We start from the raw sequence: 23355 nt of genomic DNA on the forward strand, positions 1-23355 counted from the left end.
CCCTTATTAATTTGTGCTTGTCATGGATGATTTAACCAGAGACATTCAAGATGAGATTCTTTAGTGTATGCTTTTTTGCTGTTGATAATGTTTTGGTGGATTAGATAAAAAAAGGGAATTAAAAGGTTTCAAGATAGGTAGAACGAAGACAAATTATATGGTGTGTAACTTTAGTTACGGAAGGATAATGAGGTGGTGAAAATTATTGAGGGAGATTCCACAAAGTGATTATTTTTGGTATTTGGGCTCAATCATAAATAAAGAAGGTGATATAGAGGAGGATGTTTCATAAAGAATTAAAATAGGATGGATGAAGTGGGGAGGTTCGTCCAAAGTGTTGTGTAATTGTCATATTCCTTTAAAACAAATGAAAATTTTATAGGATATTTATATGATCGGCTGTGATGTATGGTGCAGAATGTTTGGCAGTTAAGAAGAATCATATGGATAAACTCAGTGTAACGGAGACGGGGATCTTGAAATGGATTAATGGCGAAACCAGGGTACCAGCTTGCCCCAGTTCTATTATAAAATCTGTAAGTGCTATGCATTTATATGACCGGCTATGATGTATGTTGCAAAATGTTTGGAAGGATAAAGTATATTAGAGATGTTTGATGTGGCATGGCTATGTTCAACAGAGGCCTTTTGATGCTCCAGTATAGAGAGGTGATTTGATTCAGATTGAAGGAACTGAAAGAGCTAGGGGTAGACTTCAAATTACCTGGGGAGAAATGCTGATCAAGTATGACCTTGAATAGTGATTGGAGGGCAAGGGTCCATGTAGCCGACACCATTTATTTGGTATAAGGCTGAGTTGTTGTACCCAAAAAGGTTATTGTTGTTATGACCTTGTCTCTCATCAATAATTTGTTAGTTTCGGTGATACTTTCATTAAAAGTACACCATATATTATTTGGCTTTGTTAAAAGTTTTAGGCACAAAATATTGTAAGTATGTTATTTCGTAAGAAGATTAATAACATTAAAACTTTAGAATGTACGACAACAACAACAACAACCATAACCTTATCCCAACTAAATGGGGTCGGCTACATGGATCCGATTGGGGTTATGATAGTAAAAGAAATAAGAGAAGTACAAGGAAGGAGAAGGACGTAAAAGAAGTAAAAGGAAGAAGAATAGAAAATAGAAAAGGAAAAAGTCAAAGCAGGAGTCAAAGCAGCATCTCAGGTACATTCCCCTACAAGGGGTCAGCTGCACGGATCTTTGTCTTCCAAACAACTCTATTTGCGGGCATACTAGGATCGAGCCCTACGACATGCATATCCTTTCTTACCACTTCTCTAATAGTCATTTTAGGCCTGCCCCTACTTCTTTTAGCTCTGTCAAACTGAATCTGGTCACTCTTTCTTACCGGTGCATCCAAAGGTCTCCGTTGGACATGACCATACCACCTCAAGCGACTCTCAAGAAGCTTGTCTTGGATTGGTGCAACTCCCAATTTGGTTCTAATACAAGTATTCCTTACTCTATCTCTCTTGGTCTTGCCACACATCCTCCTCAACATCTTCATCTCCACTACACTCATCTTATCTATGTTACTCTTTTTAACCACCCAACATTCTGCTCCATAAGTCACGGGTGGTCTTATTACCGTCCTGTAGAATTTCCCTTTAAGCTTAATAGCCATGCATTTGTCGCATAACACTCCCGATGCACTTCTCCACTTCATCCATCCTACTTTAATTCTGTGGGAAACATCATCTTCTATATCACCCTCTTTGTTAATAGTTGACCCTAGGTATCTAAAGCACTCACTTTGTGGTAGCTGTCGCTCCTCAAGTTTCACCACTTCATCACTTCTCCTAGTTTGACTGAAGTTACGCATCATATACTCTGTCTTTGTTCTGCTTATCTTAAAACCTCGTGATTCCAAGCTTAATCTCCATAACTCCAACTTTGCATTAATCCCTTCCACTGTCTCATCTATCAAAACAATATCATCTGCAAAGCATACACCAAGGGACCTCATCTTGGATGTGTCTAGTTAACTCATCCATGATGAGTGCAAACAAAAAAGAGGCTTAAAGCTGATCCTTGGTGTAATCCAATTGTAATAGGAAATTCACTACTTTGGCCCTCTGCAGTTTTGACACTCGTCACTACACTCGTATATGTCTTTGACTATGTCCATATGGTTACTTGAGCTCGTTCTCTTCCCTAGGACCTGCCAAATGAGCTCTCTAGGGACTCTATCATAGGCCTTTTCTAAGTCGATAAAGATCATATGGAGATTCTTTTTAAAGGCTCTAAATATTTCCATAAGTCTCCTTAAAAGGTAAATAGCTTTTGTCGTGGATCTCCCTGGCATAAAGCCAAATTGGTTCTCCGATATATCAGTTTGTCTTCTTAAGTGTGCTTCAATGATTTTTTCCCAAAGCTTCATAGTATGACTCATTAGTTTTATGCCTCTATAATTATTGCAGTTCTGGATATCACCTTTATTCTTAGAAATCGGAACTACAATGCTTCTCCTCCACTCATCTAGCATCTTCTTTGTACTCAAAATCTTGTTAAACAACTTGGTTAGCCAAGATATCCCCCGTGCTCCTAAGCTCTTCCACACTTCAATTGGGATCTCATCCGGTCCCGGTGTTTTACCTACCTTCATCTTTCGTAGGGCCTCTTTAACTTCGGCTTCGCCAATTAGTTGTAGATGTCCATTTCGTGTGTTGGCTACAAGACTATTTCTCTCCACTTCTAAATCCATCCTATCAGGCAAAATAGCTCCATTTAGTAGGTTGTAAAAGTATTCACCCCATCTCTCCATAATGTCCTCATCTCGTATTAGTACTCTACCATCCTCACTCTTTATGCATTTAACATGGTCCAAATCTCTGCTCTTCCTTTCTCTTATTTTGACGATCCGATAAATTGCATTTCCCCCTTCCTTTGTATTAAGTTTATCATACAGTTCATCATATTTCTTCGCTCTTGCTTGCCCCACAATCTTTTGAGCTTCTTTTCTGGCCGCATAATATCTCACCTTATCCTCAGCCTCGTTAGTCCTTTGCCAGGTCTTAAAACAAGCTTTTTTGATCTTAATGGCTACTTGTACCTCGTCATTCCACCATCAAGTCTGTCTAGGGGCCAGACACATACCTTTTGAGATCCCTAGGACTTCTTTTGCAACCTTCTTAATACAAATCGTTATCTCAGTCCACATATCATTGGTATCTCCCTCAAAATCCCACTTTCCTTGTAGAGCTACTTTACCGGTAAATGATTCTAGGAGACCTCCATGTAGTTGCCCCCATCTTATCTTAGGGCAAGTCTGTTTTGCCTTCTTATGTTGCCTCGTACTAAGGTGCATATCCAAGACCATCAATCTATGTTGAGTGGTTAAGCTCTCTCTTGGAATAACCTTACAGTCCTTACATAAGAGTCTGGCAGACCTTCTAGTTAGGAAAAAATCTATTTGGCTTGCATGTTGTCCACTCTTGTCGGTAAGTAAATGTTTGTCTCTTTTTAAAGAAGGTATTTGCAATGCACAAGTCAAACGCTATTGCAAAGTCTAATACTGAGATCCCCTCATCATTCCTTTCTCCAACTCCGTCTCTTCCGTGAACCTCTTCATAGCCTCTACGATCTCTGCCCACATGTCCGTTAAGGTCACCTCCGATAATAATTTTCTCTGCCGGACCAAAACTTTGCGTTAATCCATCCATGTGTTTCCAAAATTGTATTTTAACACTCTCATCCAAACCTGCCTGGGGTGCGTACGTGCTAACTATGTTGATAACCTCGTTGTCTTGCACCAGCCTTACAGATATGATCCTAACTCCAAATCTTTTAACATCCACTACTTCGTTCTTCAGGTCTTTGTCCACCACTATGCCCACTCCACCCCTCCCACTTTCGTCTCCCAAGTACCATAGTTTGAAGTCATCTAAAGCCTTGGCTTTGTGACCCTTCCATCGTGTTTCTTGAATGCATGCAACATTAATCCTTCTTCGCCGCATAACATCTATCAGTTAGAATATACATATAAGATAAATATGACATAAATAAAATATAATTGTAATGTATTAACATTCTAATGTTTTAATGTTATTAATCTTCTTACGAAATAACTCGGTTGGTTCTTTGTCTTGTGTTTCTCCCATTCCTACACTAATTGCTTTCATAGATACTCCATAATCTTCTCATCCTGCACCTCTTCAAGTCTACAGACGCTGTTCGAGAGCGTAATGCACTGCTAGCTTTATATCATCTTCTAACACATTTGCTTCTAAGTTTCTTTCTTGCAATATCATTGAGTTCCTTGTCGCTCCACGGAAAGGTTCACGTTCTTGCAGTCAGAAAACCCTTCTCTTATCCTATTGCTAACTTTCTTTCTATTCCCGATTTCCCCTCTTAACTCTATACCTCTGCTATGTCTCTGTCTCAAATATTCTATCCCCAAACTTTTCATGAGGCATTAACTCATCCTAGGTAGGAAGTAGGTATAGATGTGGAAATGGATGCTCTTCGTAAGTGCTAGACATGGTCTTCAGTTGACTTGCCTCTAGGTAAGGAGCTTGTGAAGTGTTGTTAGCTCAAGGCTCATTTGGTTGCTTAATGTTATACTCAGGACATATGGTGGTGATTATTTTGAGATCTCTCTACCTGTTGTCCGTCTTAATTCTGTTCGTCTCGTCATTTGTTTGGCGATAATCTTAACTCACCCCTATTTGAGCTTGACATTAAAAATTCTTTCTTATATGGTGACTCACTTGAAGTGGTTTATATGGAGCAATCTCTGGTGTATTTTGTACAAGGGAGAATGTCTATGGAGTATGGTAGCTTCACAAGGCTATTTATGACCTAATGCAATGCTCGTGAGCTTGGTTTGATAAATTTATCAAGGTGGTTGCTCACTATGGGTTCTTATAGTGATATTTAGATCACTTTGTGTTGTTCATTGTCAAGTTTCCCAAGGGAAAGTTTTAGTTATTTATGTTGATGGTATTACTATCTCTGGGAATAATTTGTTTGTTGTTGAAGGTGTCAAGACCTACTTGCAACAACATTTACTATGAACTTCTGTTCTCTTTGATATTTTCTGGGAATTGAGGTTGTTTGGAGTAAAAAGGGTATCAATCTGTTTCACTGGAAGTATGCTCTATATCTTATATTTGAGACTGGCATGTTAGGTTCTAAACCTTAACGTTGCACAGAGGGTGGGCCATGGTGCAACGAGAAGGTTGCTTCCTTGTTACCAAGTGGTCATGGGTTCGAGTCTGGAAACCGCCTCTCTCCGAAAGCAGGGGTAAGGCTATGTACATTATGACTCTCCCTCACAGGTTTGAGTCTAGAAACATTCCCGCTGCAAAAGTAGGGTAAGGCTGCGTACTTTATGACTCTTTGCAACCCTGTGGTGGCGGGAGCCTTGTGCATTTGGTACGCCCTTTTATGTTGTTTCTAAACCTGTTAATATACTTATGGGTCCTCATCAAAAACTTGAAGCCTATGGTAATAATGACTTATAAGAATCAATACAAATGATGGACTAACAAACTTATGTTACTATGACTAGACCTAACATTTTTTTTGGGGGTGTAAATGTAAATATATTAAAGAAAGAAAAAGAGAACAAATACAGAAGGCAATAGGCTTAGGCAAGGAGAGAGACCTCTGCGAAAGAAAAACATCCATCAAAAGGATGATACATAAAAATACCAAGGGGAAGAAACAATTCGACGGAGGATACAACAAATACAGGGTAAGGAAGAAAACAACTTAAAGGAGGATACAACAAAATTCAGTGGGCGGGAAAACAACTCAAAGGGGGATACATCCAAATCAGGGGGTCCAAGAGGAAGATCCCAAGATAAGGCAAGATGCGTAGTTCTAACAGTGCTAGGGCACAGTAAACAATTGTATAATTCTATTTCTGACATCGAAAATAATATCTTTCCAAAATTTCTCAATAGAAAGCAATGAAGTTGATGATTTTCTTTTTTTTCTTTACCACCAAATAATGATGAATCACAACATGAAAAGGCAACATACCAAGATAGTCACACAATGATTTACCTTTAAATGTTTTCAAGATCTGCTTCAATTGTTTGTCGAAGGTGAGGATACCTTTAGGATTGGGCCAACATTTTGTAAGAATACCATTCCAACCTGAATTGGAGAAAGGATAGGAAAAAGAAAATTAAATGGTCAACACTTTACCTCGCTGTCCAACAAAGATAGCAATTTAGAATTTTCAAATTTCTTTTAAGGAGAAACTCATGGGTAGGAAGCACGTTGGACATTAAGAACATTCTCTAAACTATGAAGCTAATTCTAGGGATGAAAGAGTTAAACTAAACCATCCTAAACCAGGGAACTCTAGGGGTTCTAGATCTCACCAAACTCCAAGTAGAACAAGAGAATTTTTTTGGACTATTTTGCAAATCATTGAGCGAGGTCCCCACTACTCTTAGACCCATAGTTGTTAGGGTGAGAAGGCACCAAGTGTTAATTTTTTTTTTATATCCCCCCTCTTATCTGACTTTATTTAGTATGCCACACTATATACCTTATATCATAAAAAATCAACATAGAACTAGAAGAGAGCAGAATTGAAGAAGCAAGCTATTGAAAGTTTGAAACAATCAAAACATACATTTGGTTTATAATGTTCTTGGAAATGATGAGTGTTCTGGTATACCTAGTCTTACATTTGGTTTATATTGTTCTTGGAAAATATGATTTTATGTATATGTAATTAATCTCCTCTCAATTTAGAGAAATGTTCTTCTTCTCTTATAAGTTTGACTGGTCAAATGATTTTATTTTTAGATGAGACTTTTTGTATTGGGTTGAGCACAAAACCAACTTTCCAATAAATCAAATATTTCTTAAATCTGATTTATATTGATGGAGTTCGTTCAGACCTTATTTGGTGTGCTCGTATGTTGTTGAAAAGCGCCTTGAATGGAAATAAATTTTTAGACATCAAAACAAAAAATTAGTTTACCGCTCTTTTGTTTTTAGTGATGTTTTAGTATAAATAAGATTTATATAATTTTTAGATTTGAAAAAAGTCCCAGCATTTGATGGTATAAAATTTCTACTTACTGTCGAAATCAAGTTTTTGTTCTTGAACCAGGGGGGAGGGGGCTTGACTTTTTATTCTTTTGGAATTTTATTTTTTTGCTCAACTATTTTTATCGGATTCAAATAGGGGGTATATGATTATTTATGAATAATTTCTTAAGTAAATGATATTTGACATAACGAATGTAAAAGCAGTTAATTAAATGATATTTAGGATAAAAAAGTGTTGAATCTGGTTCGATACAAGAAAGCTTACTGCAAACATTAATGAGATGAAGGGAATTACTGGGGCTAGGAAGCCAAAATCCTTCATGTAAGATGGAAGACACCTTGGCAAGCCTATCAGAGCTAGTATCACACTTGATTCTATCACCATTTAAAGATAAACACACTAGAGGTCAATTATTTAGCCAAATGAAAGTGTTAGAACCATCATTGACGGAGGACTGGATGGTATCAGAAACGAAGTACCTATATTTGAGAATCTTTCCGCCACATGGTTTAGATTGATGTTGGACAGAGAGTGTGAAGACTATAAGTGATAGTGGCAACTAGCGGTGGAATCCTTTTCTCTCTTGACAGATTTCAGTATGCGTGGAGGTTTCAAGGAACTGTCAATAAATCAAAATTTTTTTTGTTTCAATGCCAATGGTTTTTGTTTCAAAACTTGCATAGGTAATGCATGTGTTGGAACGAGTGCTAGGAGACTTGGAAGAAAAAACTAGGGAACTTAGAAAATGGAGAGTAACTGATAATACGCGGGGAAGATGTAAGTGGGGATGGGGATTAATGTGTAAGGAAAGAAACAAGTAGAGGGACAAACAGGAAAGACTGGTCTAATGGATTGGGAACATTTTAAAGAGCAAGATGGTGGGGAAAAAGATTTCGTTGCTTTACTTTTAAGCAGATGGAGTCTAAAGGATAAAGATTGTTCCTTTAACAGTAAAAAGGAACCAAAATTATGGGGAGAAGTGGATAACAATTAAATAGGGTTTGATGTGGGAATAATTAGTTCCATGTAGAACCCCCTCCCCTTTGCCAGAGAGTGGCTCTGGATGGTCATGACCTTCTCCAGAAGCTCTATTTGTGACATTATAGGGAAGCTTGTGTTTGGTGCCGCCCTCTATCACATCTGGATGGAGAGGATCTTTAGGAGATGGACCTCCAAATCTAGATCTTTCGATCTGATTTGGAAAGCCATCTCTTCAGATGTCTCCTCTAAAATTCAGCTTCTCCCTCACAAGAGGGTTTTGGACTCCCCAAAGAATAGGCATATTGTAAATTCTTGGGGCTTAGACAGTGTTCTTTTGCTACCCCTTCCCCCTCCTAGTTGGGCTTGGGGTTTTCTTTCTTCCCCCATCCCCCCTTTTTCCCCCTTGTTTATTCCCCTCCCCTTTCTTCTTGCCCTTCTTGGGCTTTGGTAATATAATTTTTTATTCACCAAAAAAAAAATTAGGCCCATGTAGGCAAGCTTGCCTAAACCAAGGTACTAAAACTCAAAACTCAATCCTGGGAAAAATTGAGATCTCGGTTGAGTTGGTGTATTTTTTTTTTTTAAACTCGAAACCTCAATTCGGTGGATTTTAGACCTAGTTTGGGTCTGAAACTTAGTATTCAGCCTATTTTAGGCCATTTAAACACAATGACATTATTAGACTTTGTTTTTAAATGAGAGTTTTACTTCGGACCCTAAGTTGGTATACGGCAACATACTAAAATACCCTACTCTACACATAATTTAGTAATAGAAAGCAAGCAAAACATAATGGCACAATTAAGCTTTGTTTTGAAAACTTTCCAACAAGTCCTTGATTGCTTAAAGCTGATTATATTGAAGGAGTTATGTATCGGTCAAACTTAATTTGGTGTGCGTGAATGCTGTCAAAATCACTCTGAATGAAAATATTTGTTTAGACATCAAAACAAATGAATATTTTACTGCACTTTTGGCTTTTAGCAATGTTTTACCATATTAAGATTTATGGAATTTTTAGATTTGAGAAAAACCCAGCATTAGAAAGTTGAAAATTGTACCTATCGCCGAAAATTCAGTTTTTGTTATTAAACTGGGGGGGTTGTCTTTTTTTCCTTTTGGAATTTGGTTTTTTAACTATTTTTATTGGATTCAAATAGGGGGGATTTTCTTATTTATGAATAATATCTTAAGTAAATGATATTAGGCATAAATAAGTGCTAGTGTTTGTCCTGGTTTCTAGTGTCTATGTACCAAGGTTTGCATAGATTGGTTTTTGTAACTCTGTATACTAGGATTTCCCATCGAGTTCTTGAGACCTGACACTCATATAAAGGAGTGTGGGTCAAGATCATGCGAGATCTCGACTGAGTTGTGGTACTTTTTGAACTCGTATACCAACTCGACTCGACCTCCCGAAAAAACGAGATCTCGGTCAAGATCTTGCAAGTTCTCGAACTATGGCCTAAACGTGCTGTAAAGGAAACTTTAGCCTTATTTTATGTTACAACACTTGGCTGACCTTTCTGACAATTCAACGAACCTCCCCTGCATGTCTGACAATTACTCAAACCTCCCCTACTTTTCAAACTTGGTTTCACTTAGCCCCAGTTTGTTAATGGTATTAGTAAAAAACTTGTTGTGACTAAAATGCCCTTACTCCCTCACCCACTTGCAACCCCATCCACGTGCTCTTCCTCTTAGCTGACCTCCTCCTTCCTCCTACAAACCCACCTGCTCCCACCCCACTGCAACCCCATCCACGCAGGCCGTATTCCCCACTCTCCTCCACCTGCTCCCACCCCTCTGCAACAATATCCACGCAGGCCGCAACCCCCACTCTCCTCCACCTGCTCCCACCCTTTACAACCCCATCCACGCAGGCCACTGAATCAAATTTGGTCCATGAATCTAAGAAATAGTGAGAATTCCTGATCTCTCTCTCAATTCGAAGATCCAGGATTTGAATTGATGTCCTTTCATTGATTCCTGTTTCATTGATTCCTCCTAAAGATTTCATTTCAATTGGAATTTGGTTATTCACGATGTACGATGATCCCTGTTAAGCATCCATGGCTGAATGGTTAAAGCGCCCAACTCATAATTGGTAAATTCGTAGGTTCAATTCCTGCTGGATGCACGCCAATGGGAACGTTTAATAAGTGTATTGGAATTGGCTCTGTATCAATGGAATCTCATCATCCATACATAACGAATTGGTATGGTATATTCATACCATAACATATGAACAATAAGAACTAAAATTCTTATCGATACTAGAACTCATAGGGAAGAAAATGGATTTTTGGATGGAATCAAATATGCAGTATTTACAGACAAAGGTATTCGGTTATTGGGGAACAATCAATATACTTCTAATGTCGAATCAGGATCAACTAGGACAGAAATAAAGCATTGGGTAGAACTCTTCTTTGGTGTCAAGGTAATAGCTATGAATAGTCATCGACTCCCGGGAAAGGGTAGAAGAATGGGACCTATTATGGGACATACAATGCATTATAGACGTATGATCATTAAGCTTCAACCGGGTTATTCTATTCCACCTCTTAGAAAGAAAAGAACTTAAATCAAAATACTTAATAACACGGCGATACATTTATACAAAACTTCTACCCCGAGCACACACAATGGAGCCGTCGACAATCAAGTGAAATCCAATCCACGAAATAATTTGATCCAGGTCGATGCCGTATTGGTATCGTATCGGTTTTGCTGGTTGCCGATACCCGTTCTTATACTGTGTACTAAAACCATGTTTGTGGGATCATAAAATCTGTTTTTTTTATGTATTTTTTTAATGATCTTTGTCATAAAGATCAGGTGAGTAATTGATTAGAATTAATATTTTTTCTTAAAAAAAAAAAAAAAAAAAAACTCTGGAGAAGCTAGGCTAACCTTCACATGGCCTAGCTGGACAGACAGAGCTTGTAGCGGTGTAACTTGTAATACTACTGTTAATAATTCTCTGAACTAATGAGTTCTAGAAGGAATTGAGTATGTTTAAGCCCAATGCCCCACCTGTTTTCAGGTTGTTTACAGAGGTGCCATTACTGCCTTCGTTTTGAGTTTTCCAAGTTGCTTTTGGCAGATGGGTTTTGCATCTTATGGCGTTTTCAGAAGTAATTTATTGTAGGACACGTAGATTTCAGGAGACAATGTGGGTTCGTGTCAATATTGTTATATTTTAGGGGATTTGTGGTGGTTTTAGGGGGGTTAAAGTTTGTGTTTTGTTTGGAGAGGGTGGTTTTCAAGTCCAGTTTAGTGGTTTTATGGGTGGAAACTCTTTAGCAGTTCAGTTCAAATTCAAAAGTTCGCAGCAGTTTGGTTGATTGGGAGTGTTTCAGAAGCATGACACCTTTGGATGCGGTTATTTTTTTCTTTGGCAGGGATTGCTGCGTTTCTGTTGACCCTGTTGGTGGAGTAGGGTGGTTTTAGCCTGTCATTGGTGGCATTACAATTTGAGTGCTCAGCATTTGTAGTTTTTCCATCTGGTGGGTTTGCAGGAAGAAGAAGGGAAAAGGGTGTAAAGGCAATAGGGTAACTTCCTAAAGGGAAAATAGGTATAATTGTCTGGTTTCTTAGGTTTTTCAAATTTATCCGTTAATTAGCGTTAAAATACTAACAGACTGGGGTTAAGTGAAGCCAAGTTTGAAAGTAGGGGAGGTCTGAGTAATTGTCAGAAACGCAGGAGAGGTTCCCTGAATTTTCAAAAAGGTCCAGGGAGGTCAGAGTAATTTACTCTAAAATTATTATATTTTTGATAGGTAACCTTTGTTACTCATTTTCTGTCACTTAGTATAGGCCGGATTCTCTGGTTCTTTTCACATTTTTGTTTCAAGGATTTGGAATCTTTTTTGATCATGTTACCGTTCTTTGTTGTAGGTCCAGACATATGCTTTGGAAGGCTGAAAATGTTGGTCATTGTCTGAGGTATTTCTTTGTCATTCATCTCTCTTTTTATTGTTTATAACAGGAAGCATATATTTGGACATTGTTGATTCTGGGAAAAATGCCTCTCTTATGATAGGGTATGCCCTGCTTGGGTGGTCGTTTTCATTGACCAAGATTCTACCACTCTTTTATGGGAAAAACATCCTAAAAACCTAAGCTGGAAGTTGTATCCACTTGGTGCTCGGTTCCTTCTTGGCCTTGGTTCAAGTGGGTCAAATAGGCTTGAGCCCAGATTCGGGCTGACCTACGTAAGGGCTGCATCAATGCCCTAGCATGAGCTGGCACATATACCGACATTGGGAAACCTGAATAATAATAAAACAGTCGGGAAAGGATCCATGCAAAAGAGGATTGGCTGAAATTAGATATAAAGATAAAAATAAAAAATATACCAACTATACAAACTAACTACATTAAGAGGGCCGATCTCTAGTGCATTGATAGTGAACAGGACACTGAAACCTGAGACAGTAAAAACTCATACAGTGAGAAGGTTCTAATGCACAACAGTACTACACAAGATCTAACCATATATGCTATGGAATAAAAGATGCAACGAATCATGATGAGAAAAAAGGCACTTACATAGAATGATTAATAATGGCACATTACAGGATGAATTAGGTTCTAAACATTTAACCTGTGAAACCCAACAATCAGCAAGAACAATAAACATTAATTTGAAGTGCCAAACCAGCATTACCAATCAGGGTCAGCCAATCGGTTCATCCAAACAGTAATATAACCGTAATATCATAGAGAAGAGGTTGAATAAGGCAAAAGGACCGAATAGAAGAATATTGTAGTGAATACCTTCAACTATCCTTCCAATAAATGATATAACAACCACCCTAGCATTCTCACCAGGAACAATTTCGCACTGCAAGGTAAAATCTAATCAATTTCTTAATTTTGCCTCCCCCCCTCCCCCCTCAAAAAAAAAAAGCTTGCAAGCAGCCTAGCCGCTTTTATAGTGTGGCCGGAGACTTCTAGATATTCTCCTAGACTTCTACATTTCCAAGTACTTAACATGGGGACTCTTTCCAAGATATTTAATGAATCTTCCAAGGTCTTTGACATCTGACAATGAAACTGATGTATTGATGACGTCCGTAAGAACCATTTGATATCCCAAGCACATCTTTAGAGGATTAGATACAACTGAGTAATCATTCATATATGGGATGTCAAAATAGGCTCATTACAATACTAAACATAAAAATACTAAGCTCATGGCCCATTTAACCCATTAGGCTACTTATTTAACTTATTAGACTAGGATTTGGACTTATTTCTGCATGAATACTTGCGCTGGAACCTCTCTTGATCTACATCAATGAAACCACTGAACGGGTGCATCGGGACATAAATAGCATGGTAAATAATTGAATTTGAAGCTGAAATTTGACACGTGGCCAATCCAGACCATTCCCAAGATATTCAATAGCTGGAAATGTCATAGACTCACATCAGCGTTCCACATGGCACAATTAGATAAGCCACCCAGACAATGTAGTCCTAGATAGGTAGGAGACCTACTAGGAGCCAGTTCAACCAAGATCTAATCTGAACAGGTCATCCTAATGGGTGAAACTTGAGTTTTAGGTCAAAATTAGGGTTAAAGTTAGGTTTAGGTTAGGGTTGTCTTATATAGTAATGATGGGCAGGTGTAGGGAAGTCTAATGGTATAGGTTTTATGATGTTTGAATGAATGGAAGTTGGTTAGGTGAGTTGGGCAGCAAGATAAGGTTATTTGAGACAATTCCTAATGGAGGTAGGAGAAGGGGATTCTAGGGTTTAGAGATATGATCAGGTTACTAATTTCAAAATTAACATGTCATGAAATCCACTACTTATTCTGAGCATGAAATCAGAATCAGGTATGGTTGAAGGTCTAAAACTGTGCTTTAATGGAGGTAGGGGCAGAATGAAAAATATGAGAATATATTCAAATCAGGCCACAGTAATTAGGTCAAATTTGAATCACTTCCCAAATTAGGGTTAATAGAGGTATGGTGAAAATCTGAGTTCAATCGGATGGCTGGTTTGGTAGATCTCAAAAATCACCTTGTATGTGACCTAGAAGGAAGAAGAATAGTTGCAGAATTTCTTACTTGTTGCAGGTCTTCAATGGCTGCAGCTTTGAAGATGAACAATGGGGTCTCCCGATCTTCACAATGCAAGGAGATAAGTAGCAGCCCTCCCAATCTTCACGATGCAAGGAGTCGATTGGAGATCCACCAATCCCTTCCACCTTGAGATCCACAAGGATATACACTCACAAAGAGTAGCAACAATGGTAGCAAGCATAAAGCTAATTTTTATTAATCAAATTCGTATGTAATGCTGGCCCCTTTTACAAACTTATATAGAAAACTCAAAAATAGACTTAGACACTAAAAAGGAATGGCCTAACCCTATCCCTAACCTATTAGGTAACTTAAACTTACTAGGAAACTAGAATACTAAAGGAAATAGATTCAAAACATGGCTAGACTTATAGAGTCCTAATCCAACCCAACTTACATCTCATGACCAATTAAGTTGTCACATGACCACTTAACCAAGTCACATGATCACTTAAATTGAACCAATTGGATGCAACCAATTTGAATCGGTTCAATTAAAAACATAAAAATAAACTTAGTATTGGGCTAATCCCGTATGCAACCTATATACCTATATTTTAGACCCATAAAAGTGGCCTATTACATTAGAAACCCTTGGGAGCAAAGACCCAACATATATATAACCAAACCCTAGGCCTATTTCTAAAGAAATAAGCCCTATTTGGTGATGAATCTGCATCATACAACCTTTGACCTTTAGAAACACACTGAAAAAAAGAGGAAAAATGGAAAAGAAAATAATATTATGCAATAGAACGAAGAGAGTATAGAAAGCAGAACTGCATATTATCATTTGTCGATTGGGTTTTCTTGTACAGATGTTTCCAACCTTGAAATAAAATTGGTTCAAAAAATTCAGTATGGGGTAGTCATATATGACTCCAGTAGACACACAAATTAGGTCTATTACGAAAGGGGAAGCTTACACTTCACAGAGGGATCACATAAAACAAAGAAAAGGCTTTAGGGATTACCTGGAGACAAAGTGATGCAATCTTGGGTTCCAAACGTGGCTCGGATTGATTATGGGCCCATTGAATCAACAATACTCCAAGGGGTAATTTGGTAGTTAAATAGGGAATGGACAGGGGAGGTAATAGTATTTATCGATCAAGGGTAGACTTGGATGCATACATACTGATAATTATGTGAAAGAGGGGATGACGTTAGGTTGTCTTCAACCGGGAATCATACAACAAAAAACTCAGCCTTATCCCAACTTAACTGTCTTCAACCTTGAATCATAATAGGGAATAAACCAGGAGCGGTAACCCTTATCTCTACTGCAGGAAGTTCCTTACAATAAACCCAACAGTCAATCAATCCTGTAAATCTAAAGGGGAAAAAAAAACTATGAACAGGTTCGTAGCCTTCATCTGTACTGAAATCCAAGCAAATATGAACCCAGAATAATTCTCAAGTTTCTGGTTGTGACGGTGGCAGGTCCCTGCTGGGTTTCAACAAATATCTCTTGGTTGGAAGGGTTTCAACAGCTAGTAATCTTGGACTAAGGTCGCCCAGCTTGGAGATTCTCCCACCCAAACCTGTAGCAAGAAAGGAGAGATGTAGTGATTGATGCAACTACAAGAAATGTTACAATACCGTTAAAACAGGGTATACAGATAGTGATGCAGGTTCATACCAAAAAAAAGATAGTGATGCAGGTGCACTGCCTTGGATTGACCCAATCCCATTTGGGTATCCATGTGATGGTGAACCGGGTCCAACTGGGTCTTTGGGTTCAATAGGATTTTATTTATTTATTTATTAGGAGTCTATTTTTTGCTTTTTAAATACAAGCTTGTAACTGTTGATCTAGACAGATTTGATTAATGAAATTTTGAATGATTTGTTTATGGTGCCATATTGGTCTCTCTTTCTTTCTTTTTCGTCTCCTCCTTCTGTATTGACAATACTCTGTTTTAGACCGTCTATTAGTCCTTCACGTTGTGGGATTGATATCTCTCAGGTCTTCTCTTTTCCACCTATCTTTCTAAGGATCGATTCTATCCCCAGGTCTTCTCTTTTCCACCTATCTTTCGAAGGATCGATTCTATCCCCGTGGGTGACCTTAGCCCTGGTTTCTCACATCGTAAATCAAACCCTGCTGGCTTATATCAAAATGAAACCCATTCTGAATCTGCAATTATTGCCTGGAGAGATTTCAGAGCTTTAGTACTTGATTGAAGCTTGTTGTTTTTAGAAAAATACCACCTTGGTTTAATAGGGCCTGAGATTGTGACTCTACATTTGAAATTTTAGGCCAAATAGAGGCCTGTCAAGGAAGTTCTCTCAATCCGAATTCTTCTTCATCCCACTGGATATGTTTGTGACCTAAGGTTAAGACAACCTTCCAACTTAAGTGATTTTATTTCCTTTCCTTCTTCTTCTTTCCGGTATTGCCCCTTTCCTTCCGTTATTCTCCTTTGTTCTTATTTTTCCTTTAGTTCCAAGTCTGCCTATTTCAATAAATTTAATTCATCCTGGCCCATTACTCTATTTGGTTATCCAGTTGCCCCTTAAACATTCTTGTTTATTATAAAAGTGCCATTCCCTTCAAGTGTTTGAGCTATTGGTTAATTAGATGGGTCCACAAGCAATCCAATTAGGATTTATGAACCCCGAATATGCATTTGATAGGGTTTAAGAGACTCATAAAGTGAAAAAGAATGAAGTAAGCTAGAAGAACAATGAAGAGATCATCTGGAACGGGAGGAACGATGGAGGAGGATTGGAGATGATGAGAAAAAGAGGTTTTTTTTTGGGGGGGGTGGATTTTCAATCTGAACTGCCATTAATACAACCTTGGATTTTAAAAAAGGAAATAAAAGTCTCGTTATGTTATTAATTAACTGAAATAAAATCATAAATCAAACTCAAATTAAAAATTGAATACAAATAAAAGTAGCCTATCTCACACTAACTAAAACTCCAGTTTTAAGATAATGGGAGAAAGAACGTTAAGAACTGCCGGATCCCTTTGGAAAGGTGGAAAGGTCCAGGGTAATGCTGTGTTGTGTCTGGGCACAGGTCCACACCCACACATCGCACTGATTAGTGTTCTTTTTCTCTAAGATAATTAACAATTATAAAGAATTTCAAAAAATAAAAATTAATAAAATCCTAAAATATTCTACTAGAATAAAACCCAAATGGGATCAGGTTCTCGCTTGGGTTTGATCCATGGATCCAGGATCACAAGGAAGTGGCATTAAGAAAATACATTGTAATAACTAGTGCATGAGAGGAGCAGTTTTACAGATTGGTATAAATGCCTTCGAGGTGGTCTTTATTATGTTGACTCCGGATGTTTAATTTCATTCCTTTTTTGTATTGGCAAGGGTGCGCTTGGTTCTCTCTAATTTTGAGTATTTATTTTTTCAGGTACAAACATGTGTGAGCAATCAATACTTGGTATGCGGCTGCCGGACTATGGAATGGAAACCAGATAGCCATTTATTTATTGGGTGGTGGTCTCTAATATCCATATTTACCGTTTACTTGTAATCTACACCTTACTTTTTTGTTTCCTTATCAGAATATACGATAAGTGGTGTTAAATTAGTAGAATATCATTGTATCAGGAAATCTTGAACGCTGGCATTAGAATCAATATATAAAGTTGCATCCTGTATTGTTCAAGGTTTTTTTTTTAATTAATGAAAATATATGAATTAATATTAATTAAACAGATGGCAAATTAGTACAATGTTCAAAGACATAAGAATCATTCGAACAATCGGCATATTTAACAAAAGATCTGAACCAAGTTAGTAGACTATAGCGTGTCAATGGCCGAAAAGAGACATCATTACCCCGATCCAGAATCTACAAAAAATAAGTAATAACTTCAAAAGGCCAAGGAGAATGGGATGAAGTTACTTGTTGGAGCACCAAACTTCTTTTAGCTTTAAACCTCTCAGTGCAGCACAGTCAAAACCGTTGATGATTTCAATCAACTCTAGTTCCAATTCATGATTAGTTTTAGTGGTAGTCAACAAAATGAATTTTCCATCTAACAAATTGCCAAAAGCCCATCCAGAACATCCTATATCTCTGGAATCAAACCTTGAGCATAATAAAATAATAAAGTCTAGAATAGGTAAATCAAGCCTAGTTGTATTAGTTATAGACTCGGTAGTTGGCAAAAGTGTATCCAAATTAGGAGTAACATTGTGATCCAACACCCCCCCCCCCCCCCCCCCCTCCCCCCCCCCCCCCCCCCCCCCCCCCCCCCCCCCCCCCCCCCCCCCCCCCCCCCCCCCCCCCCCCCCCCCCCCCCCCCCCCCCCCCCCCCCCCCCCCCCCCCCCCCCCCCCCCCCCCCCCCCCCCCCCCCCCCCCCCCCCCCCCCCCCCCCCCCCCCCCCCCCCCCCCCCCCCCCCCCCCCCCCCCCCCCCCCCCCCCCCCCCCCCCCCCCCCCCCCCCCCCCCCCTACCCCCCACTGATTTTTTTTTTCCCCCCCCCCCCCAACAAACACAACCCCCCCCCCCCCCCCCCCCCCAACCCAAAACCCCAAACCCCCCCCCCCCCCCCCCCCCCCCCCCCCCCCCCCCCCCCCCCCCCCCCCCCCCCCCCCCCCCCCCCCCCCCCCATTAACTTGCAAGTTTCCCTATTTTTTTCCCTATTCTCATTTGTAGTTAATCACATAATTTTTTTTTTTTTTTTTAGCTTCATTTGTTGTGTTCTCGTTTTAAGATGCCTTGCGGGTCTCCTTATTTCTGTTTTATTCTTATTCTCATTGTCCGAAATTGGAATTTTGTGGAAATCTAACCTCAACTTCACTTTTGGTTGAAAATTCTCACATTTTCCACTATGGTTCAACCAAAAAAAAAAAAAAAAAAAAAAAAAACCTTCTCCACTATGGGGTGTGGGTCTCTCTCGTTTAGAGACTACTTTATTGATATTTTGATATTTTAAGTGCTAATCTTAGAGATGTAATATAAGATATTATATTATTGTGTTTATTTTAGTTTATAAAATCATGATATTATTTTGTTTATTAGGTGGTGAATGCATGTTATATAATGAATATATGCCCGTTTTTTAAAAGTATTATTGCCGTCTATGCCGTATTATACACGTATTAACGCGTCGTATTGTTACCGTATCGTTTTATGAAGCCGAATTTTTAAAAGTATTATTACCGTCTAGTCCGTTTAATTGCGTGCGTATCCGTTCCGTTCAATTGCCGTTCCCGAACTTACTAACTAAGGATCCAACATCCATTTTGTATCCTTCTCAACACAAGATAAGGATTAGGCATACCAGAATTAAAAACACAACTGTTTCTAATATCCCAAATAAAATAACGTGTAATAATCAAAGTAGAAAAAAACCAAAGGAGAGAAGGTTTATCAAGCTTGTGACTTAGGAGGGTAGAAATGCAGAAATGTCTCAATGAGGGGAATGATATGAATTTTGTCCTCAGACCTAAAGGACTAGTTGCCCAGATATGTTTAACTCAATCACAAGAGAAGAAGAAATGCCAGAGGGTCTCAATATAAGTGTCATAGAAAGCACAAGTTGGATCGATCTTAGTCAATTTCGATACAAAATCTTTAACTGAAAGCCTTGCATTTAATACACGCCAGAAAACATTTTAAACTTAGTGGTAGAACAAAAATCATTAATAGAGGTGCAAAAAAGAAAATTAGCCGCTTTTTTTTTTTTAAACTAAAACGACCATTTTGAGAAAGAGTGCACCACCATGAGTCACAAGAGTCAGAACAAGGAATATCAAGGATGTTTGGCAGATACGCATTAGTAGCATTCCTAATTAAGATTATCTGCCGTCAACTGTCCACTGCATTATTTTTCAAGATTATTTGATGTGGATTGGATAATTTCTCAGGAGACTTAGAGCAGAATTTTATTATGGCAAAATGTAGCTAATTTTAAAAGTCTTTGTGGAGTTATTACACGCCTTTTACCATCTTTGGTTGTCTGGAAGCTTTGGCGTGAAAGGAACAATGCAAGCCTATCTTCCAAACATGAAAAATTTAGCAGTGGCCAGCTGACAACAGAAAATTGGACTCCCATTATCCATTTCTTCATTCCATTCCCTCCCCCTCCCCCCTTCCCCCTCCCACCTCCCAAAAAAAAAGGTAATATGACTATTGTAGAGTTTTATGGAAAACTCTCCTCAAGGTTATGATATCCAATAGGTCCACAAAAAAACTGACTAGCCATTACCGTCAAATTTTGAGTTGAAAAATATCTTATATGAAATTTTTTGTTTTAAGAGAGAAATCAAAACTGATGAAGTGTTGTCCTCTTCGGGATGCATGGAAGAGAGATCCCAAAGAATGTTAACAATGTCAGTAGTAAGAGTATGAAGTCAGTTTGGTCTCTCACTTGCTGAATTTGAAGAACAGATGGAAATGGCTGGAACCTTATAGGGTCGAATCCATGTCTTCCCTCAATACTCCTTGTTGATCTAACTGTGCCCAGACAATCAATAATACAAGACTCAATATCATACTCAGTGAAATCACTTACAATGTTGCCCTGAAGAATAATTAGAAACAGTGTAGGGCAATGAGAAAGACTGAATGGTGATGATAGCCAACATGAGTTCAAAGACGACTTGAATTGCAGAATTTCACGAACGTCTATGTTATCACCAACAAACTGATTCATTACTGCTTTTTAATGGACTGCAACATCAAGTTTTGTAATGAATGTAGTGTGGGCTCAACAAACCGCTCATCTCCATCCAACATTGCTAACATGAGCTTGTGAGCAGTTGACCATTGTAAACTTTTCGGAATGGACCGATAATATAACAAATATAGTTGTCTTGCTCTATCAAATGCATCTTCCAGCCAGAGACTATGCTGCAAGTCAGCATTGAAAAGATGAGCAGTAGATGGAATGATGCATAAACGGGACTATTGAAATGACCTAAAGTCGCATAAACAAAGTAGCAAAATGTTCTCAGGCAGCATATGCGTCAGCACTTGTCTACAACAACAACTCAGTCTTGTTTGTAAAAATAAAACAAAGGTCGGACCATTTTGTCCAGAAGGAGTGTTAAGACTATATTACTTTTACATCTATATTGTATCACAAGGGTGTACTTGTCATACCCTTGCTTTGTAGTCTTATTCATGGTACCTTTCTCTAACGGCAGCCTTGTAAATCTTTGGTGATAAAACTTATTATAAATAAACCTATGTTGCTACCGATTGGAGATGAAGTCTATTCTCTCCAATTGGTAGCTCTCTCTCTCTCTCTCTCTTGTTTCTTCTTCTCCTTCTTCTCTCTTTGTTTATGCATCATTGTTGTTGGTTGTTTTAGGTCTGAATCTGTCACATGGTATCAGAGCATTAAACAATTAACTACTTCAATACATCCTCTTTTTTTGAATGTCCTATTATAGTTTTCTCTTTTTTACCGTTGTTTTACTTGTGTATGAAACCCTAGTTGATTAAACATGCAAAACCAGGGTTTCCTATGGTGATGATCCATGTACTGACTTGCGCATGAAGTATTACAGCCCCCTACACTTTGCGCATTTTCCTAGTTCTACACCCTATGGTTGGAGGTCTCCTATTTTGTTTGCAACCTTTTTGTTGCATCTTCCTATCCGACTAGCGTGAGAAGTTTGAGGGTTCAGTTCCATCAACTAGGCTCTATCATTGGTCCAAATTAGATGTTGATCAGATAAGTATTTCAGCTATTCTTGACAGTCAATAAATTCTTTTTTTTTTTTTTTTTTTGAAGTTTCTATTTTTGATCTACTGTTGAAGCCATTCATCCAACCATTGGATTGGTCTACGCTTTTGGGCTTAAGGTCTACTATACCTGCCCTCTACTCAACCTTGATATTTTCTTGATCTGAAGTTTGGATTGGCTGTTATTGATTTTTTTCTTATTGCTGGTTTCTTGTACTGGTTGTAGTTTTAGCTTGTTGCTCTGTTTGGTCACTTTGGCTCTTTGTGTGACCTCTACTTATAAATATTAGTGGTTCTACAATATTGTTGCTGATCTGAAGTAAAAAGTTGCTGCCGATATCTTACATCCTCTACTGTTATTGAGTATATTGCTTGCAGTTTGCTTCTGGAAGTGTTACTTTCTCCTCTGTGATTGGCCTTGTGACCTTCATACTTGTTACTTGTTGACTCGTTTGTTGTTTCAGTAGTTATATATATTCAGTGGGTGATTCAAAGTTTTTTGTTGACTCAGTGTCTGTCCAAATCACTACCATTAAACGTAATGGTGCACCCAACTACCTTCTCTAGGCTCAAGCCGAAAAGGTGTAACAATGCAAGAAGGGAAATTAAATACTTAATGTCAGAACCTCCCCTTGGCGACACCTTGATAACTATGCTTCAGTTTGGTACCCTATTATGCAAGCCGGGAATGCATGGCATTTATTCTCGAGCTTGAGGGGGAGTGTTAGAGTTTATATGTTGTAAGTGTACTTTAGGAACTAGTTTGTTAACTAGTTCTCTTATATTGTAATTTTCTATTTTTACTTTTTAGCTCTCTAGGGAGGTGTATGTAATTTCTTCTATCTCATTAGTGAAGTAATATAGGTGTGGTGGATACAGTACTCCAACACACAACATTGCCCCATCTTCTCTTATTCTTCTTCTCCTTCTTCAACAACCTTCTTCTTCCATATTTCTCGCTGTTTCCCTACATTTCTCAACTTTCAACTCACTGATGATTTTAAAAGTCTTGATCCGGATTTATAAGAGTGCTACATGTCATTCACCCATTCGTTGACAAATGATTTAAAGCTGGGGCGGGCTGATGTAGAATTGAAGACCTATCGTAGGAAGGCCAAGAAATTTTCTGCGTAGCTTGGCCCAGCCTATTCTAAGGCTTGGGTCCGCTTTTATTTCGTGTTTTACGTGTTTCTTTTATGTTTTAAGTTGTTTGGGTCAGTTCTGGTTGAACTAGTGGTTGTTGCAACAAAAAACTATATGAAATGTTTAGCCCTAGTTTTATAACCCTAGTCCCTTGGAACATTATAACTAGTTTTTTTAAATTTGCTGAAGTTTCTGGGAACTTTACTAATATAACAATTTAAGTAGTATGATACTTCCACTTATATGTACAAAAATATGTAATTTTTTCTTGTTTAATATATGCAGTTTTTCATCAAAAATAAAAAACATGTGCAACAAATACAACTTAACATGACCATCCTTCTACACCCATGTATGAGCCACGAATGTGATATGCATGTTAGCTATCTAGGCACGTAACAAAGTA

General features: G+C 38.4%; 1 protein-coding gene and 1 non-coding gene across 4 annotated transcripts in view; both read left to right on the plus strand.

Moving 5' to 3' along the window:
- The window catches only part of LOC122640337, a 37398-nt gene extending 19817 nt beyond the window's left edge, over positions 1–17581 (plus strand). For 2 of the 3 annotated variants that reach the window (XM_043833496.1, XM_043833497.1), the window contains exons 10-11: positions 11932–11962; positions 17499–17581. In XM_043833496.1, coding sequence (XP_043689431.1) covers positions 11932–11958 — 27 coding nt within the window. In that variant the 3' untranslated portion in view covers positions 11959–11962; positions 17499–17581. Of the gene's footprint in view, positions 1–11931; positions 12017–17498 lie in introns of those variants that run through there. The other variant, XM_043833498.1, reaches the window with a different exon arrangement.
- TRNAM-CAU lies at positions 10095–10168 on the plus strand. Its single transcript has one exon. It is a non-coding gene; the product is annotated as a tRNA-Met (tRNA).
- Positions 17582–23355: the final 5774 nt, after the last annotated feature.

Source organism: Telopea speciosissima, chromosome 9 (assembly GCF_018873765.1).
Source record: "Telopea speciosissima isolate NSW1024214 ecotype Mountain lineage chromosome 9, Tspe_v1, whole genome shotgun sequence".
In the NCBI taxonomy this organism is placed as follows: Eukaryota; Viridiplantae; Streptophyta; class Magnoliopsida; order Proteales; family Proteaceae; genus Telopea; species Telopea speciosissima.